Raw genomic sequence first — 19,241 nt, 5'->3', positions numbered from 1 at the left:
AAAGAAGGAAAACACAGAGGGAATGAGAGTCTTCCAACTTATTTATTCACCTATTTTATTGAACACCAGTATGAGTCAGACTCTGAACCAAGTACTGGTGATAAAGGAGTGAAAACAGATACAGATCAATGTCTCAGACTTATTTAAGTGGCTTTTAAGTGGAAGAGGGGGGTGAATTAGATTTAAGCTGTGTATAAACTGTATGCAGAACCAGAACCAATACTTGTACATTTTTAAAAAATATTTAAGGAAGAATCCTTAATATATCTTGTTGGCTGAGAAGCAATCAGGTTTATTACATAGTGAGCTCCCTGTGCCTGAATTTCCTCCAGCAAAGACCAGGAACTACTTGTTAGAAGTTGTGGAAGAAGGATTTTAGCATCTTTATAACAAGCTGAATAAAACAGCTTCAAAAGTTCACTCTTAAACAGCAGGGAAAAAAAACAAAAAGTTCACTCTTTCCAAAAAGTAGAAAATAGCATATTTCTTCTACTCCTGCAACCATGGAAAATAATAGCTTCTATTATTAAAATGCTTTGGACTAACCTGAAAAAGTAAGATATATATTTCTCATCACCTCGCTATTAAAAATATCGTCTTTACAGGTTAATTCTCCACTTCTGAATTTATCATCAGTATTGAAATGGAAGAAGGCAGAATGAATGTGACTTAATTCATTCTAATGGGACTTACACAGCATCCTCAGATACAGAGAATTCTACTTTTGGTGTCACTTATCGCCTACAGTGTAACGATCACAGGCAACCTGCTCACTGTGGTGACTACATTCTGCAGCCAGACTTTGTTTGGACTCCCCAATGTATATCTTCCTGGCCTTGTTGTCTTTGATAGATGCCTGCTATTCCTCTTCCATAATCCCTAAAATGCTAGCTGATTTGCTCTCTGATTCGACAGCTGTCTCCTTCAGAGGCTGCAAGACACAGCCGTTTATTGAACATTTCTTGGCAGCTTCAGAGATGGGCCTCCTTGTGGTCATGGCCTTTGACCACTACGTTTCCATCTGCAGACCTCTGCACTATGTCACCATCATGAAGAACCACATATGCTGCCTCCGGGTGGGGGTGTGTTGGGCAGTGGGTTTTCTCTACTTGATTGGACAGATCCTCGTCACTTTCTCTCTCCCATTCTTTGGCCCAAACATCATGGATCACTTCATGTGTGACATTTTCCCCCTGATACAACTTACCTGCACTGACACTGTCCTTGCTGGTCTCTTGGTTGCTGCCAATGGTGGGGGAAACCCTGTGATCACTTTTGCAATATTGTTGGTATCCTGTGTGGTCATCCTGTGCTCCTTGAGGACTCAGGGCTGTGCAGGAAGAAAAAAAGGCCTGTCTACATGTAGCTGGGACCAGGAGCTATTTTTCCTATGGGTAAAGCTGTGGCAGTGTTCTATATCCCTGTTACTTCCACATTAAACCCTGTTATCTATACTGTAAGGAATACAGAGGACAAAAATGCCATTAGAATATTATTAAACAGGAATGCCATTTCAGATAAGAAATGACCCAATATGAAGACTTTATTTGCATCACGATCTTTACCTTTTCAAATGTCATGACTAGAAAGCCCTTCCCATCCCACTCACCCGACACTAACAGCACCTCTGCAGGTGCTGAGGGATTATTATGATTATTATGCAGGTATTATTATGATTATTCCCATCTCACAGGTGAAGAAGAGTAAAGTTCTAAAAAGTTATAATCTGCCCCATATCAGAGACAGAGCTAGTGTCTGATCTGCATTCTCCTAAATCCAAATCTGATACTCCTTCAACCATTTCAAAGGATATCAGAGAAAAGACAACATTTCATCAGAACCTCTGTTGTTTTGTAGTATTGGAAGATTTTCCAATCTAACTACCTACTTACATAATGTGCCTGTGTATATAAGCAGTTTGCTCTTAGAAAACTGTATGACCTCCTGGTATTTAGGATGGTGCGGAATATAACATAGAAAAAAGTTGCTTTCCATTACCCCCTTGACACACATCTAATATACCTAATATTTAAAATTATATTGTGTTTCTTGATTTATTGGGTAAAAATTGTGTGATTATAAAAATTAATTGTATTTAAACTGATGTGAAAATATTAGTGCTCTCAAATGGTCCCAACGACATTATAAAATTAAAATTTAATGTTCTTATTTTACAGAATAAATGAAGGATCTGAAAGTTTAAATAATTAGCACAGAACATGTAAGTCAGCTTTAAGCCCAAGAACTCTTACTCCACATCTTGTGATCTTTACATTTTACAGAATGTATTGGGGCTGATATTTCATTATGGTTTTGTATATAAAAAATGTTTTTTATTGATATGCTATAGGTGATGATTCTTTATTAGATTAACAATTATTACTAGCAATTAAATGCAGATGTTTTTCAAAAGCACACAGTAAAATAAATTCATGAAACAATTTCACCCTTAGAAAGTTGGCTTTATACTTAGTTCCTTGAATCTAGACTCCTCTTTGAAAACTGCTACAGGAGATTAGTTATATGTATGTGTGTATATACATATATAGAAAAAACACCAGAAATCATTACTCTATAGTTGACCAAGTAACATATCAATATTTCTCAGCTAAACAAATGTCTAATTTATGAGATTTTGTTGTGAATTAATTTTGGCTTTTTTTGTAAATGTAGTCTGCTACCAAAATACAAATGTGTGTATATGTCATAGATGTGTTTATAGTCTCCTCTTTTGACAGAAATGTCCAGCCTTCCACTTCATGGGTACCATAAGTTTTATTGAAGAAATCGATGGACTTTATGATGTAAAAATATTTAGAAAACATTATTGTTATGAAAATATGATGGAAGTAAGAACACTAGCTTCAGGATCAGGAGACATAAGTATTATTTTTCACTGTGCCTTCATCTTCTATAACCTTAAACAACTTACCCTATTTCTACAAGTACTTTACTTAGGTAAATTGGAAGGTGTTTCCAAATTCTGTGATTTTGCCCAAGCCAATATGTTTATAGCCATAATATTGTTGTATCTGCTGCTACTTCAATCTTTTTTAAGAGAAATTTTAAATTAATTAATTTATTTTATTTTTTATTTATTGGCTGTATTGGGTCTTCGTAGCTGCCCACGAGCTCTCTGTGGCATAGCTCCAGGAATTCCTCTCTTGAAGAATTATTTTCACGTAAACCTTCACTGATTTAGACCTAACTCTACTCTCTTTCCCTTTTATGCTTCTCTAGGGCCTGGGGAGCTAGAGTAGACAAGGGTAGGGGTTCTAAAGCAATCTCTCCATCCAGCACTGTAACTACTTTAGGAGAGACTGGATGGCCACTTAATGGGCCATCGTAAATTGATTTCAATATTTTATGAGGTTGCGAATGGTGACTTTGTCAGCACATGCTAATTCTCTCATCTGACTCTGTGTTTTATCCTAGAGTTGAATGGCAATTTCATCACATTTTCATGATGACACTTCAACAAAATCCATATCCCTTATAGTTCTTTAGATAGTTTCAAATCCTCAAGCAGACTGTCTTTGGCATCTGCCATCACATATTATTACTGAACTCTAATACTGAAGTGTCCAGTCAAACTAGGTTTACTCATGTGGTTTCAGTTTTACTAAACTCTTTTCCTTCATGACACATGCCGTTCACAGTGACCACATACTCTGAAGCCAGTCAAGAGTTATGTGCAATTTATTTTTCTTATTATTAATGCAAGCATATTTGAATATGGTGAGTGAGTGTTGATCTACATAGGAATATTTCTGAGTTGAAATGATTCAAATTTATTTCAAAAATAATTTCAAATATCAATATTTCTTTTCATAGATAATTGCAATAGGCCTTACAGTTGGTGGCAGCATAAACGTGTCATGATACCTGAGTTGTAAGACAATAATTTAAGATAAGAGTCCTTGTCCAGCATTTAGTGGCCTAGCTTCTTATTTCCCTTGGGCAAATGGCATTCTTATTCCCTGTCTTATATTTCCTTGTTATAAATTGTGAATATCATTGCCTATTTTTTTCTATTCCATATGGATATTGTACAATTAAACTTAAGTGACTGAAATAAATGCAATTTACCATCTCTAAGTATAATTGAAGAATAGATTTATTTTCATTGCTATCAAGTTAATCTAATTCCAGAATTGACACAAGAAAGAACTAGTCTGAAGAAATACTGTACAGTTTACCTGGTGTAAAATGCCAGTACTATAGTAGGATTCATAATTATTAGTTAATGTACATCTGAAGATAAAATTTAAAAATTATGATTTGCATAAATGGTAGAACAATGAAAACAAAATTTATTATTATAAGAATTTAAAAATAAGATAGTTACCCACCTACATGTTTAATTTACACAATACTAAATACTAAGACTTCATATTAAGCTCAAAAGTAATCAAATACCTAAATACATAAGTACTCAACATTTTTTTTTCTCTTGTCATAGTGTTTTGTCTTCATGTAGACTCAAAGAGGAGTTCAAAAGTAAGGATGAGTACTATAAAAGTTCTCCTCTGCTGTTCAGTTAACTTACATGAAATAATTGGCTTGTTGGCAACCTTTGCGAATGATGGTAAAACACCCCTGAGGTCCTATTAGCCTCACCTAAGAAACTTTACAGATTTTACCCACAAATAGAATATGTGGTAGTACTTTTAAGGCTTATCCAAAGGTAACATTTATAAATCAACAAAGACAGTTATTGTAGCTGAGTTAGTTGACATTTTCAAATCTTAACAGCTTCACTTCTCTCTTGGAGAACTAGCAGCTGCCTGGAGCCCTGGCCATGGACCTATGTCAGACAAGTTCATAGGTGAGAATTTTTTTTTTTATTCTAGGCAATTACATAATCAGGGACTTTCAGGTTCAAATTGATCTTACAAATCTTACAATCACCCCTCATACACACTTATCTAGCATTTAAACTTCTCTTTCAGCATACAAAATGTTAAGAAAGATAGACTCAAATACAATACTATCAATTTAGAAACAAACATATTTTGGGTCTTTTTTCTAATGATATATATTTAAATTAATTAGAATAATGATAGAATTAAATTAGAATAATTAAACAATTCAAATTTGCATCCAAAATTTTCTCCACTCCATATTACAACTTAAGAATGTTCCTATGATATCACACAATTTTTCAAAACATCTCTGTAAAAAACTACACATTAATCAAAGAGATGTACTATATTTCAATTACCCATTTCTCCAACGTTGGACATTCCATGTTGATTCTAAATTTTCCACTGCTCTTAGTAAATGTGTTGAGCCTATCTGTAAATAATGATTTTTCTCTTTTAAAAATATTTTCCAATAAGATTTATTCCTAGATAGAGTATTGAGGAGCCAAAAAATGAAGAAAAAAATAGTTTCTATTTCTTCATAGTTATTTCTAAAGCAGTGTTATTAATTATATTTGATTATTATTTTGTGCACACTATATTCTTTTCTGATCTGTTGGGGGATATCCCCTCAGAATAAGGAAATGCAATGAAGATGCTGCACTTTGTTTCCACACAAGTATAAAATTTTCATGTTAAATAACTAAAAAATAATGTTCTTTATTCATTGATCTTTGAAAGGAAAGACATTTTTTGCAGAGTCTTCCTCTTTTCTTTGGGAAATTTATGTCACCAAATTTCTCATTTGATGAGTAATGCAGTACCCTGTAACCAGAAATGATGGATGATGGATACTATGGGAAGATGGGAGAAGAGGGTATGAGAAGGCATATAGCAGAAACATAAAGGAGTGGGAAGATCATTCCTATCATGGATGGATGAGCTGCTGCTCTTTGGTAATGAAATTTCAGTTATTAAGGGCATTTAACAGGGACACTCTTCATGACTTTGTGAAAAAACATACATTAACATACACAGTAAGTGTTCGATAATATATGTTGACTGAGTGAACTTGTAATAGGTACTTATCATAAGTAATAGATTTTATACGTGTTTGTGTTGGTCGGTGTATATATGTTTCTATGTATTATACCTTACCTATATCTCTAACTTGTCTAGTAAACTATCTCTTTTTTCCTCCATATTATTTTTTTCTTTTGGAAATTTGAAAATAAGGATTTCTTTTGCTTAATAGATCCTCTTGTACTGAACACGTATGTAAGAGTTTTTTTTTTTCTCTAACCAAGTCTACTGAAACTGTAAGTTTATTGAAGATGACTATGTTAAATCATATGTGCAACAGAATTTTGAAGAATAAAAAATAGCGAATAATGAACACAATAATTATCTTGAAAATAAACTGACCCAGGAGCATACTCTTTCCTAGAGGCAATTAAATGTTTTCATACTTACCCCATAAAGTATGTCAGAAGCTATTAAACTGTAATGCAGCTTCTTTTCAAATGTTTATATTTCTCTTAAAGTACAAAGATAATAGATAAACAGAGATGGGAGACAAGAGCACTTGAATTTCTGAGTTGATGGTCTGGGGAAGCAGGCAAATGGCAATTCACCAAGCATTTACTCATCACCTAATAGGTTTCAGACACTGCAGATATCATTCTAGGCACTATGGTAAGTGAGAAGACACAGCTGAATATCTCATGTATTCTGGTTGGTACCAGGTAGAGCGTATCGCCAGTAACTCATATACATTTCCCTAAACTGCTTGCTTACAACACATATTTATTGATGCTTTCTTTCCACAGTTAGAGCTGAAGATTGAAATGTAAATTGTCATGGAAGAAGGAATAACTCATACCTGTTTGAGGCAACTTTAAACTTACAAGATACATCTGAGACTTGCATTTTGTAACCACACAGACAAAAAGGAGGGTTCAAAAGAAAGTTACACTAAGATGGCTTTGCAGAATCACATGGGGTTGGAATCAGAATGAGAATCCAGATCTCATGTAGACAGCCCAGTGTTTTCTCCGTAAATTACACAACAAAAGTTGTTCTAGAGATGTTTAACAGGCGACAGGTACTAGGTGTTTGAAGAGATGAAAACCATCATGGAGAAAATAAGCAAGAGTTGAAACAAGTACTAGGGCAAAAGTGGCAAGGACATGCTCCACAGTTACAGTGACTGCACTATTTTTTCCTAAGGAATTCAGGCAAAATGTTTCCATGGTTAACAGGTATCATTCTTTATTCCTTTTTAGGTAATTTGGGCCCCAGGAAGGTGTTATGTCCTAAATGGGGCTCCTCACACCTCCCAACAATGTGACTGAATTTGTTCTCCTGGGACTCACACAGAATCCACACTTGCAGAAAATACTCTTCGTTGTCTTTTTGCTCATTTTCCTATTTACTGTGCTGGCCAATCTGCTCATTGTCATGACCATCTCCCTCAGCCCCACACTTTCGGCTCCCATGTACTTCTTTATCACTCACCTATCCTTCATAGATGCCACCTTGACCTCTATAACCACCCCAAAAATTACCCTTGACCTGCTGTACCAGAGGAGAACCATCTCCTGGGATAGCTGCTTGACTCAGATCTTTGTGGAGCACTTCCTGGGAGGATCAGAGATCATCGTCCTCACTGCCATGGCCTATGACCGCTATGTGGCCATCTGCAAGCCTCTGCACTACACAACCATCATGCGACAGGGGCTCTGCCAGCTCCTGATGGTGGTGGCCTGGATCAGGGGCATCCTACATGCCACTGTGCAGATTCTTTTCACAGTGGACTTGACCTTCTGTGGCCCCAATGTCATTGACCACTTCATGTGTGATTTCTTCTCACTGTTGGAAATTTCCTGCAGAGACGCCTACTGGCTTGGAGTGGTGGTGGCAGCTAACACAGGGGGCATGTGCTTGCTCATTTTTTTCATGCTTCTTATCTCCTACATAGTCATCCTGAGCTCCCTGAAATCCCATGACTCTGAAGGACGACGCAAAGCCCTCTCTACACGTGGCTCCCACGTTACAGTGGTGGTGCTCTTTTTTGGTCCTTGTATATTCACCTATGCACGTCCTGTGGTCACTTACCCTGCAGACAAGTTTGTGGCTATGTTCTTTGCAGTCCTCACTCCCATGTTAAATCCTATAATTTATACAGTGAGAAACACAGCGGTGAAAAATGCCATGAGGAGCATGTTAAAGAGGAGAGTGACTTAGTCTGTTCAGGATGCCAAGAAAGTGATTATTTATATACATAGAAGGGATTATACCTGTTGTAAACTGTGAAAGAAAATTAGGAAATTTTCCATATCATTGACCAAAATGAGGACCAGAAACTAACATTTGTTGATTATTTAACATTGGCAAGGCATTTTTTAGACATTATTATGACTTTAATATACTTTACTAAGGCTTCAATATTCACACATAGCTTCAGAGTAGGCAAAGGAAAGAACAATTATAAACCCCCTGTTTGATGATTGCAGAGTATATTTTTCTTCATAGTTGTACTGCTACTTTAGCAAATTCTTCATATATGTTACTTGGATGAAATTGGCTTTTCCATAGGACCTTTATCTCAGAAATTTTTCCATTTTTGCTTAGCCTGTGGTAAAGCAAACAGGGGATAGAAATTCTTAGGTAGATATGTGGGGAGGGACAGATGAGTGAAGGAATAACAGCTAAACATTTTTTTTTTAAACTGTGAATTTACTAAAAGCAAAATGAGAGACATCCACAAAAGGAGGAAATAATGCATCATGATATATCTCTAATTCTTTTTTGGTATAAAAAATAAAACAGAAATTTTGAAATTACTCTTAATTTGCTCTATTTCCTTAACTATCTCTATGGCTCACATTTTTTTTTTTTAATATCAAGGAAATGTTTTCATTTTTTTATGCCAAGACTTGAGGAACCATTTGAAACAAGGGTAAATATTTTTTACAAACCTCAAAAATAAAAAAAAGCACAGTTTCCAAAGCTATTGCTTTGTAGTTCTGATACATATATTTATATAAAATTAACACTTTATTATCTATCAGGCATATTCACTTCAGTTCATTTTTCCGTAATGTAACCACACAGTAATATCTGACAATGGTACTGGAGTGACTGTGTTTACTAAGTTTTTCATGACTATCTGCAATTCTTCAAAAACAGAACGTTTTCCAACAAAGTCTGGGCCTGGAAAATGATATAATCAGCACTCAGTCTATTAAAATGGTCAGGTTTTAAATTGCTGGTGAGAATTAAACTTTTCAACAAAATCAAGACTAAATGATATGTGGTTTATTTTGTCTCAGGACTGTTAGAGAGGAGATGAGTGTAATTCAGAGGCAGGGATGGGATAAGTCTTGAATAAACGTGGTTTCTCCTCTAAGACCAGACCTAGGATTTGTAGAGGGAATCAAAGGATAATGATTGTGTCTTAGGGCCTCAGTGGAGGGGGGGGAGAAGATTAATGAGATGCAAATTATAAAATTATTAAATGTCAACAGAAAACCTGGAAGGTGTGAGAGCTGAATGATGTATGACATTCTCGGTCAATGAAGTTTTGCGAGACTGGAGGTTTAAAGCTCTTTCAGATGTTCCTTTGTACTCATGATCGAGACTCTCTTCTGAGGACTAACTGCCAAGTGACTATTTTTGATTCATTGAAAAATATATATATATATATATATATAGTAAGTGTGTTTCTCCTAAAAATCAATGAGATAGAATGTTTTGATCTATTCTGTAAGGATGCATTGGTCTAATTGGAATTTTCTGTTGGTGAAAATATTAAGCATTAAGTAAGGAAAGTGAGCTCACTATTGTTGAAGGCAAACTATGAGGGATACATTTTGAAGGGTTCTTTACATACTTTAACTCTCTTATTGTAGGAACAAGTATTAGTAGATACATTTTTTTCCCTTGATTCTATGTAAGAGGAAAATGACTACTCAATAAAGTTAAGCAAGAATAGGAAGTCTTTTAGAGATGGCTTCCTCTACACTTCCCACTCCACAATACTGCTTGTTGTCATGTTGTGAAAATATCAACACACAGATCTCATCATTGGCCACATCATGAAAATTGTCACTGAGGCATTCTTTTTTATTTTTTTTCAGGGGCAGCACTTTCTTCCCTTCATCTTTGTTGACCTCCATTTCCCAGGTTACTTATAATCTCTTGATTCCTTTGTGTCAAGTACAATCATCTGATGATCTCTTTTGTGCAGATATATTAACCTTCGGGGGCATCATAAAAAGTGGGATGTAATAGGCTCAAGAAATGAAATTAAGCTGATTGAATTTCAAAGGAGGATACACTTGGGTGAAAGAAATGTTTAGAGGAAAAACAATCATTGAGAAAATTGATAATCTGTTTGGGAATGAGGGTAGCATATTGAAGAGATAAATAGGTGCTATTTCCATAGGGCTTTTCCCATTCTTATCCTATAGTGGTAATATTTACTACTAGAATATTTGGCTGTATAATCAATTCACTGTAGGAAATTTTGGCTTATTTAATTTATCCAAAAAATTACTGTTCTCTGTCTACAGTCAGCCAGAGAGTTATGGGACTTGGGTATACAAAGATGAACAATAAAAACAGAGTTGTTTTTATGTGAAACTAAGATTCCAGTGGGTAATAGATGGATAGTAAGCAAATAAAGTAATAAATGAAAAAATACTTTTGTTCATAATGGGTAAGATGAAAAATATTTTATAGGAACATGATAGAAGTGAGAAGAATTGGATATAGGTTTGCGCAGTTGTTTGAAGCACAGCTATAGTTTCAGTTTGGTCTGAGTTTAAATAACCATATTATACCCTTTTCTTTTTCTTTTTTGAAAAAAGTGTAGATTATTTTAAAATGTGTATTTGAAATGGAGGCAATAATAGCTACCCAAAATGTTTGCTACAAGCATCCATGTCTCATGGTGAGTCCCAATTTTCTCCTACCTCTCTGAGAGGCTCTGTCCAATATCAGCGTCTTGGTCTGATTCAGGCTTCTTTCCAATCTCTGTTTCTTCTTGGATCATGTCTGATTTTGTGTGTGATCTTTAAGACTGGAGTGTCTTTTTTCCACAGTCCCCTGGTTCTCCCACAAGTAATCATCACTGGCTTTCAACGTCATTTGTGTTAGGGGGGATTCCCATCCCAGTGCAGGACCCCTGGGCTGAGTAGCACTATGTGGGGCTCAGACCCCTTTGCTCCTTTGGGAGAACTTCTGCAACTGGATTCTCCCTTGTTTGTGTGTTGCTTTCCTGAGGTATGGGATTTGACTATACCCTGTATCCCCCACTCTTATCTGTCTTGTCGTGAATCCTGCTTTATGTTTTTAGTAATAGAGAATCTGCTAGTCTTCAGGTCATCCTCATCAATAGTGGTTTTGTAAATAGTTGTAATTTTAGTGTTTTGTTGGGAGTTACATGAGTTCAGGGTCTTTCTACTCCACCATCATTATCACTTCACCATGCATGTTTGTTTGTCTAAAGAATTACATACTTGTGACTTTATAAGTGGTGTACCATTTCATGGAATTCTCTTTCCATTTTTTCTTGTTCTATCACTTTTCCTTTAAAACTCAACTAAAGCATTGCTTTTGTTGGGAAGACTTCTCTGATTCTAGTTCGATTGATATATTCATACACCTTAACATTTTGTCAAAATTCTTATAATAGTACTTTTTACATTGGTCTGGAATTGTTTAATGTGTCATTGTGGGTCATATCACTGAGGAAAGGGGAACCATAGCTTTTTTAACTAGTTCATCATAAAGTATGAACCACATTGATTGGAAACAAATTGATACTCCATACACATTATTTTAATTGAATGAATAAATAAAAAGGATTAACTTATAATTCATTCAAAAGTTTTCCCACTTGTTTTGTAAGTTAATTGCTTCAGATATGTGAATCAGCTCCTGTACAGTCTAGATGGGTCCAAGGAACAATATAATTTAATTTATCCTCTTAAGCTTCACAGAGAATTCAAAGGAGCAGAAAGTCTTTTAGTTATGTCTTCCTCTTCTATATTTTGACCCTGGCAGGCAACCTGCTCACTGTCATGACTATAACTATCAGTAAGACCCTGAACTCACCAATGTACTATTTTTCTTATTAGCTTATCATTTTTAGATCTAATGTATTTATTTTCTGTTTCCTGCAGCAAATTGATTTCAGACTTAATCTTGGGGAAATACCACATTCTTTGAATCTTTCCTGACCCAGCTCTTTACAAGGCACTTTTTTTGGTGGATCAGCGGTCTTCCTCCTGTTATGATGACCTATGACTGCTATGGCCATCTGTAAGCCCTTGCATTATTTGGTTCTTATGAGGCAAAAGGTGTGTGTTGTGCTGCTGGTGGTGTCCTGTGTTGGAAGTTTTCTGCACTCAGTAATTCAACTTCATACTATTTATGGGCTCCCATTCTATGGTCCCAATGTCATTGATCACTTTATGTGTGACGTGTATCCTTATTGAAACTCATCTGTATTGACACCTATGTCATTGGCATCTTAGTGGTGGCCAACAGAGGACTGAACTCCACTGTAATGTCTCTGCTCTTACTCATCTCCTATGGAGACATCTTGCACTATATGAAAAGCCTGAGTCAGGAAGGGAGGTGGAAGGACCTCCAGACCTGTGGTTCCCACATCACTGTGGTTGTCTGCTTCTTTGTTCCCTGTATTTTCATGTCTGTAAGACCTGCTTAGACCCTCCCCATTGACAAATCCAGTGTGTTTTATATACTAATGACCCCCATGCTGAGCCCATTACAGCCTACAGTCTAAGAAATTCTGAGATGACTAATACTATGAAGAATCTCTGGAGGAGAAAAAGGCAGATCAAGACAATTAGTGTATTATCCATCATGAAGTTTGTAATTTAGCATTGGGGCCAATCTCCTTAGAGTGGAAGCATCTTCATAAATTTGATACAAACATTTCATTTTTTTAAAGATTAGTGATAATTATAATTAAAGAATGAAGTATATATTCATTCTATTACTAAAAATTCCCTGCTAGAATGAAACTGAATAATGTCTGGTTTATCACTGCACCTAGAAAGCTAGGATGCACTTACGGGGAGAGTCAGTAAATAATATGTAATGAATTAGTCAATGAACCATTTATAGAGTTGCTAATTTTAAATTAATTTACACTTTCACTTTTATGACCTCATTCTTTTTTTTTAAATTTTTGTTGATTCTTATCTTTATCTTCATTATATTTATTGTACTAGCTAAAATAATTAGTGCTGTATAAAGTAATCTTTTTATTCAATTTCATTCATCTTACATATGAAGTTTTAGTGTAATTTTTATTTTTTAAAATGAAAATTGAAGATATGATGTTTACTAATAAATACTAAAAATAGAATCCAGGCAAAATGAATTAACGTACAATAAAACTCCTCCCCACCCCAAACTCAATTCTCTCAGTCCTTCCAGTTGCAGTCACTATACTTTGTTCCTGAGACTCTTCAAGTAATAATCTGCAAATTAAAGCATATTTCATCTATGTGTTTATGTCTATGTTTCAGTGTTTGAATTTTGCATCTTATTTCTCCGCCTCCTGATGATCTTTACACACCACTTTATGTAGATCTAACTCCTTCTAGTTTCCTCCTACTGCTTACCTCCTTTATAAATCTACAGTAAAATGGATGTGTCTGGTCATCTTCATGTTTTGCCCAGTCTTTTTCAGTGTTAAACAATTCTGCAATGAAGTTTTTGAAATTTTGTACATATGAGTTCCAAGAAGTGGAATTGTTTAGTCAATTGTTTTTATGTACTTAAAATGCTCACGTTCATAGTTATTGCCAGCATGCCATCCACTTGGGCACCTATTCACGTTTCAAGTGATTTGTACTCCTTTTCAATGGACTGCTTATGAATGAATTTGAGGTGTTTCCTTTGATTGCTGATTTTTTCAATCCTGATTTGGATGATGTGGCCACTTTCACAATATTTATTCTTCCAGCACATAAATATGGGATATCTTTCTTTGTGTCTTTAATTTCTTTCATCAGTGATATATATTTTTCAGGGTACAGAACTCCCCTCCTTGGTTAATTTTATTCCTATGTATTTTATTCTTGTCGATGCCATGTAAATGGGATTACTTTCTTAATTTCTCTTTTAGGTAGTTCGCTGTTAACAAATGTAAATACAACTCATTTCTTTATATTGGTTTTGTATCCTAAAATATTGTTGGATTGGTTTAGTAGTTCTAACAGTTTTGATGAAGTTATTTGCAATTTTATATGTTAGATTATGAATACTCTGTTCTCTGTTAAATATGGCTTCTTGCTCTTAGTGTCATGCATATGAGGTTTATGCACATCAACGTGTTAATCAGCAGTTTATTCATTCTATTGCTGAGTAGAATTCCATTTTATGGATATATCACAGTTCATTTTTCCTTTTTTCAATTGAGAGATATTTGGGCTGTTTCTGGCTATTTGGAATTATAATTCAAACTGTTCTAAATATTCACATAGTGTTTTGGAAATGAAGCAAACAAACCAGAAAAAGAAAACACGAAATGATTATTTTCAAAACAATAGATGTGAGAAATAAGTGACAGCAATCAAATGAGAGATGGGAAACCAGCTGAGATCTGGGATTTTTCCAGTTTATTACCATTAAAAAGTTTCCATGTTGTGGTATGGAGTGGGATACCTCATAAAATTGAGATGAGGCAATGAATTTCAGAGTCTGAGGAGACCAAGGCAGCTAGAATTCTGAGGTTAGAATACTGCAAAAGATAGACCTAGAGACCTGGTCAGAGGTGGGGAGCAGGGTGGTGTGTGGGGTGAGGGAGGAGTGAGAGAGAGAGAGAGAGAGAGAGAGAGAGAGAGAGAGAATTCAGGAGAATTAAAGAGCATCCCTCTCAACTGTTCATCAGAGTACCACTCAGTGCATGTATCTGAGGGAGCTACCTGAGGCTGGGGAAAGATCCACCCAGGATGATTAGAGAGAAGAATGCTTGGTGCTCACATGAGCCAGGAAGAGTGCCTATTCTCATGACCTGGAGAATCTCATAGTTCACAGGGGCAGTGCTGTTGGTTGAATTTTTAGAAAGATTTTGCATCAGTAGTGGGACATGATTAGCCCTAGACTGAGCATTTCTCAAGACCTGCCTCAAAAACCAAATCAGCAAGAATTTTTTTTTTTAATTCTAAAAGAAAACATCCAAAGGAATCAAAATGAGTATCATGTTCAGAATTTTGTATCTTTGCTAATGTGAGATATTAATCTAATTATTTTCCTTTTGATGCCCTTGTTTCATTATGGAATAAGGGTTATGCAGGGTGAATAAAATGCATTAGAATGTATATTAATTTTCTCCCCTCTGTGAAAGTGTTTATGTAAGATTGGTATTATTTCTGGATTAATTGTTTTGCAGAATTGATTGATTAAAGCTACATGGGAATGAAGTTCTTTTGGAGGGTAAGGTAGGATTCTAAACAAACAATTTATGTAGGTATTAGGTTATTCCAGCTTTTAACTATTTTCTGTGTTTAGAAAGTTGTCTTTTTCATAGCAATGGTCCATTTTCTTTTAGATGGCAAATATACTGCTGTAAATTCATTTATCACATTATTGAATTATCATTTTACAGTCTGTAGAATCTGCAGTGATGACCCTCTCATCAGTTTTGATTCTGCTCATTTGCTCTTTTTTTTATTCTTTCTTAGTCCATTTTGCTAGAAACTAATCAATTTATTTAACATTCAAGGAACCATTTCCTGGTGTTAAATATATTTGTTATTTTCAATCACTCACTCTTTCAATGAAGTCTGTCTTCTCAATATTGTTTCCATACTACATTGTTCTCTGAGTTTAATTTTCCTTTTCTAGCATCTTGAGACAGAAGCTTAGTTCATTCCTTAAAATATTTATTATTTTATATTTGCATTTAAAGCTATAAATTACTTTCTAAGCACTTATTTAGCTGCATCCAGTTAATTTATACATATTATATTGTATTAGGCTTTGTGATAAATTACTCCTTTATACATATGTATGTATATATATATATTTCATAGATACCTTTCATATTTCTTTTAAATACATGTGCATCATTATCTTTCTGTTAAAAATATAGGTGAAAATAGTCATAGGTAATTTTAGGATTTAGTTGCTTAATTTGTAAATAATTAGAAAATATTATATTTTTGTTTACAATTTCTAGTTGAACTACTTTATATATATGCTTTATGATTTAACTCCTTAAAAATGTACCACAACTTGTGTCATGGCCTAGCGTGTTATATACTTTGGTGAATGCCCTGTGAGCACTTTCAGATGAATTGAATAGTCCCACAAACATTTTCACTTTCCCCACTTTGATACTAACACTAACACTACCGACTTGTCTGTCCAAAGTTATGTGGCAACCTTTATCTGCATTTGATATAAACTTTAAATGACTTGTTCTGAAATTTTCAATCATTATTTTTGGAAATCAGTTCAGATATCATCTTTAAAGACAAGACTTAAACTTAAGAAGATTTGCTGATTTTGAAGGTTATGATTTAAACAAGAAAGATTTTTCATATTTAATTTATTTGCAGAATGGATTTTTCCGTTTTGGTGATATGACCTCAATTTATTTCTTTATAATTTTCCTCCAGAGGACAGGGTTCTATAAGTCCTGTCCTGCACGGTGATTATCCTGGTGGCTTCTCTGGAGATAAAGAGTCTACCCTCATAATTATCACTAAGGTCCCAATGAATTTAATTATACAAATATCACTCTCGCAAATGCACCAGGTGAATGACTCAATAGTATGGGCTACAGATGTAGACATAGTGTTTATGGCCCTCTGTCCTCACCTCAGGGAAAATTTGTCTGTAGCAATAACCACATGACAAGCTTCTTCTCCAACTGAAATGATAGACTCAAAACATAATAAAGTATGCATATGTAAACTTTATGCATTATTATTATAATTATTTTAATTATTATATACTATTATGTATTTAATATATGATAGTATATATATATAATATATAACATATATAATATATAAATATATGATAGTAGATATATAATATATGATAGTATATATAGTATATAATATATAATTTACATTATATATCATTTAATATATAACTTATACATAAATTATATATAACATATAATATATATTATTAAAATTTTAAAATATATTAACATTAAATATTAATATATAATATAATATATATTATATTATATATATTACATATATTATTATATATTATGTAATATATATTTATATAACTTATATTATAAATATATAAATAATTATATATAATTACACATAACATAATTTATTATATATAAATATACAATTTATAATATGTAAATTGTATATTTATAGATATTATTTTAATATATTTATTTAAATATATTCTTTATAATATATATTATATGTGATATATATTATAAATATATATTACTATATATGATAATAATATAATTATATGTTATTTTATATTATATATAATATATTATTATATATAATTATATCATATATAATAATGTCATATATAATTGTATTATACATTATATATTATGTTAAATTATATATTATTATATATTATTTATAATATATTTAAATATTTATTATTATTATTATTCTACATCCTTCAGCAAAACCAAAGTTCAACAATGCTGTGTGAAGACACGACAGTATCACAGACAGAATCAAAATGCTGCAAAAGCTATTTCACTATTTCACTTTCGTCTCTATGAACACAAACAGCAAACTTTTTTTATGGTAAACAAATCGTATTTAATTTGGTGTTCTTTCTCTCCGATCAAAATGTTGACATTTGCTTGTTATCAGGACCAATCGTGCAAGAATGAATGTTTTTAGTTTCTGTTCACAGTCAAGATTCACCGTTCTTTAGATAACAGGATATTCAAATTCATTGTGATAATCCCACCGAATTGAAGAGTAACATTTTTCTGATGACAAGATGAATTAGATTTCCTGCAAGCATCGAAAGAGTTGGTCACATGGAAGCAGTTCAAGGTTCAGTAATACTGCATGTATCTTATTCTCTGTATTCCCAGACATGGCATCAATGCATGAAGGACAAGAGAGAAGGTAGCAGAGTCCAGAACGTGTATTGACTGGCTTTTTCCTTATGCAGATAACCCAGTAAGTGTTATTAGACACAAAATTCTGAACTAGGCTTTCCATTTTGCAAGAGTACATTGACGGTGTAAGAATACAATCTGTTATGAGTTCTCCTTTGTGATTTTCATAATCAGTCATGTTAGGAATCCTTCGTGATTACTAAAATATATGAAAATTCATTCTATTCTATAATACTCTTTCTGGATATTTCCATAGTCTAATGATCTGCAATAAATTTACCTTCTTGAAGACATTCTTAGAAACTAATTTCAAGTGTAAATGTTTGGGAACATTCTAATGAACAGATATTTGTAAATATGATCATAAGTTCAATTTATATGTTCTCTAAACATAGTCTATTAATCTGTTAAAAATGAAAAGCTGAAAAAAAATGAAAAGATGAGGTAGCCTCTGTAGACCTTGATTCAATGACTTTGAAGACCCCAAGGTAATAATGTAGTAAGCAAGCCGTTATATCAATTCCTATTTTTCTGTTCACAGTTGGGCTTCAGCATCTTATCATATATTTGCTGGACACTTAAAGGTATTCTTCTTTTGTTTGTTGATATTTTTATTCATTTAAAATTTTATATTTTATTGGCTATTTGCTTAGAGATCTTTGTCTATTTTAGATATTATTTCTGTGTATATCCTCTAATATGTAAATCTTTCTCCAAACTACTTTTGTCTGTTGGTGTTGTGGCATCATTTCCTAAATCCTTAAAAATATATATTGAAATTATCAAATACTTGGATTTGGGTTTTCAATGATTGGTTAAGAGTATTCCACCCACAGAATGTAGAAATTCACCTTCTTCATTAATTGGAAAGTAAATATGAAGTAAACTTTGCTTTACTTTTTAATTAAAGCTTTAAGAGTATTTCTTTCTGTATAAGATATTAGCTATACATACAGTTTAATTAGCTTCTAGCTGGAAACCTAGTTGTGAAAACTCATTTATGTAATAATGTGTCTATTCCCAAAAATGTCTAATTACTTGACTCTCCATTAGTCTATAAAATTGTTAAGATTAGGGACAATGTTTTAATTAGCCTTGTATTATAATATCTGAAATTACTGGAACAGAATAAACCATACTGCCTACTTGTTGAATGAATGAACATATTATCATAAGATTTCAGTAAGTCACTAGTAATAATTATATTTCAAGGTGATTTTTTCCTGAACTCTGAAATAAGACATACAGAAGCACCA

General features: G+C 33.6%; 1 protein-coding gene and 1 pseudogene across 1 annotated transcript; both read left to right on the top strand.

Annotated features, from left to right (window-relative positions):
- The first annotated feature begins 643 nt into the window (after nucleotides 1-643).
- Nucleotides 644-1,528, top strand: LOC130848566 (olfactory receptor 4C13-like; annotated as a pseudogene).
- A 5,656-nt stretch (nucleotides 1,529-7,184) lies between these two features.
- LOC130850393 (olfactory receptor 140-like) lies at nucleotides 7,185-8,111 on the top strand. Its single transcript, XM_057729911.1, has one exon. It carries the CDS (start codon nucleotides 7,185-7,187, stop codon nucleotides 8,109-8,111), a length of 927 nt encoding a protein of 308 aa, XP_057585894.1.
- The last annotated feature ends 11,130 nt before the right edge of the window (nucleotides 8,112-19,241 follow it).

Source organism: Hippopotamus amphibius, chromosome 3 (genome assembly GCF_030028045.1).
Source record: "Hippopotamus amphibius kiboko isolate mHipAmp2 chromosome 3, mHipAmp2.hap2, whole genome shotgun sequence".
NCBI lineage: Eukaryota > Metazoa > Chordata > Mammalia > Artiodactyla > Hippopotamidae > Hippopotamus > Hippopotamus amphibius.
The sequence above is the reverse complement of the archived record's forward strand: the minus strand, read 5'-3'. Positions and strand labels throughout refer to the sequence as shown.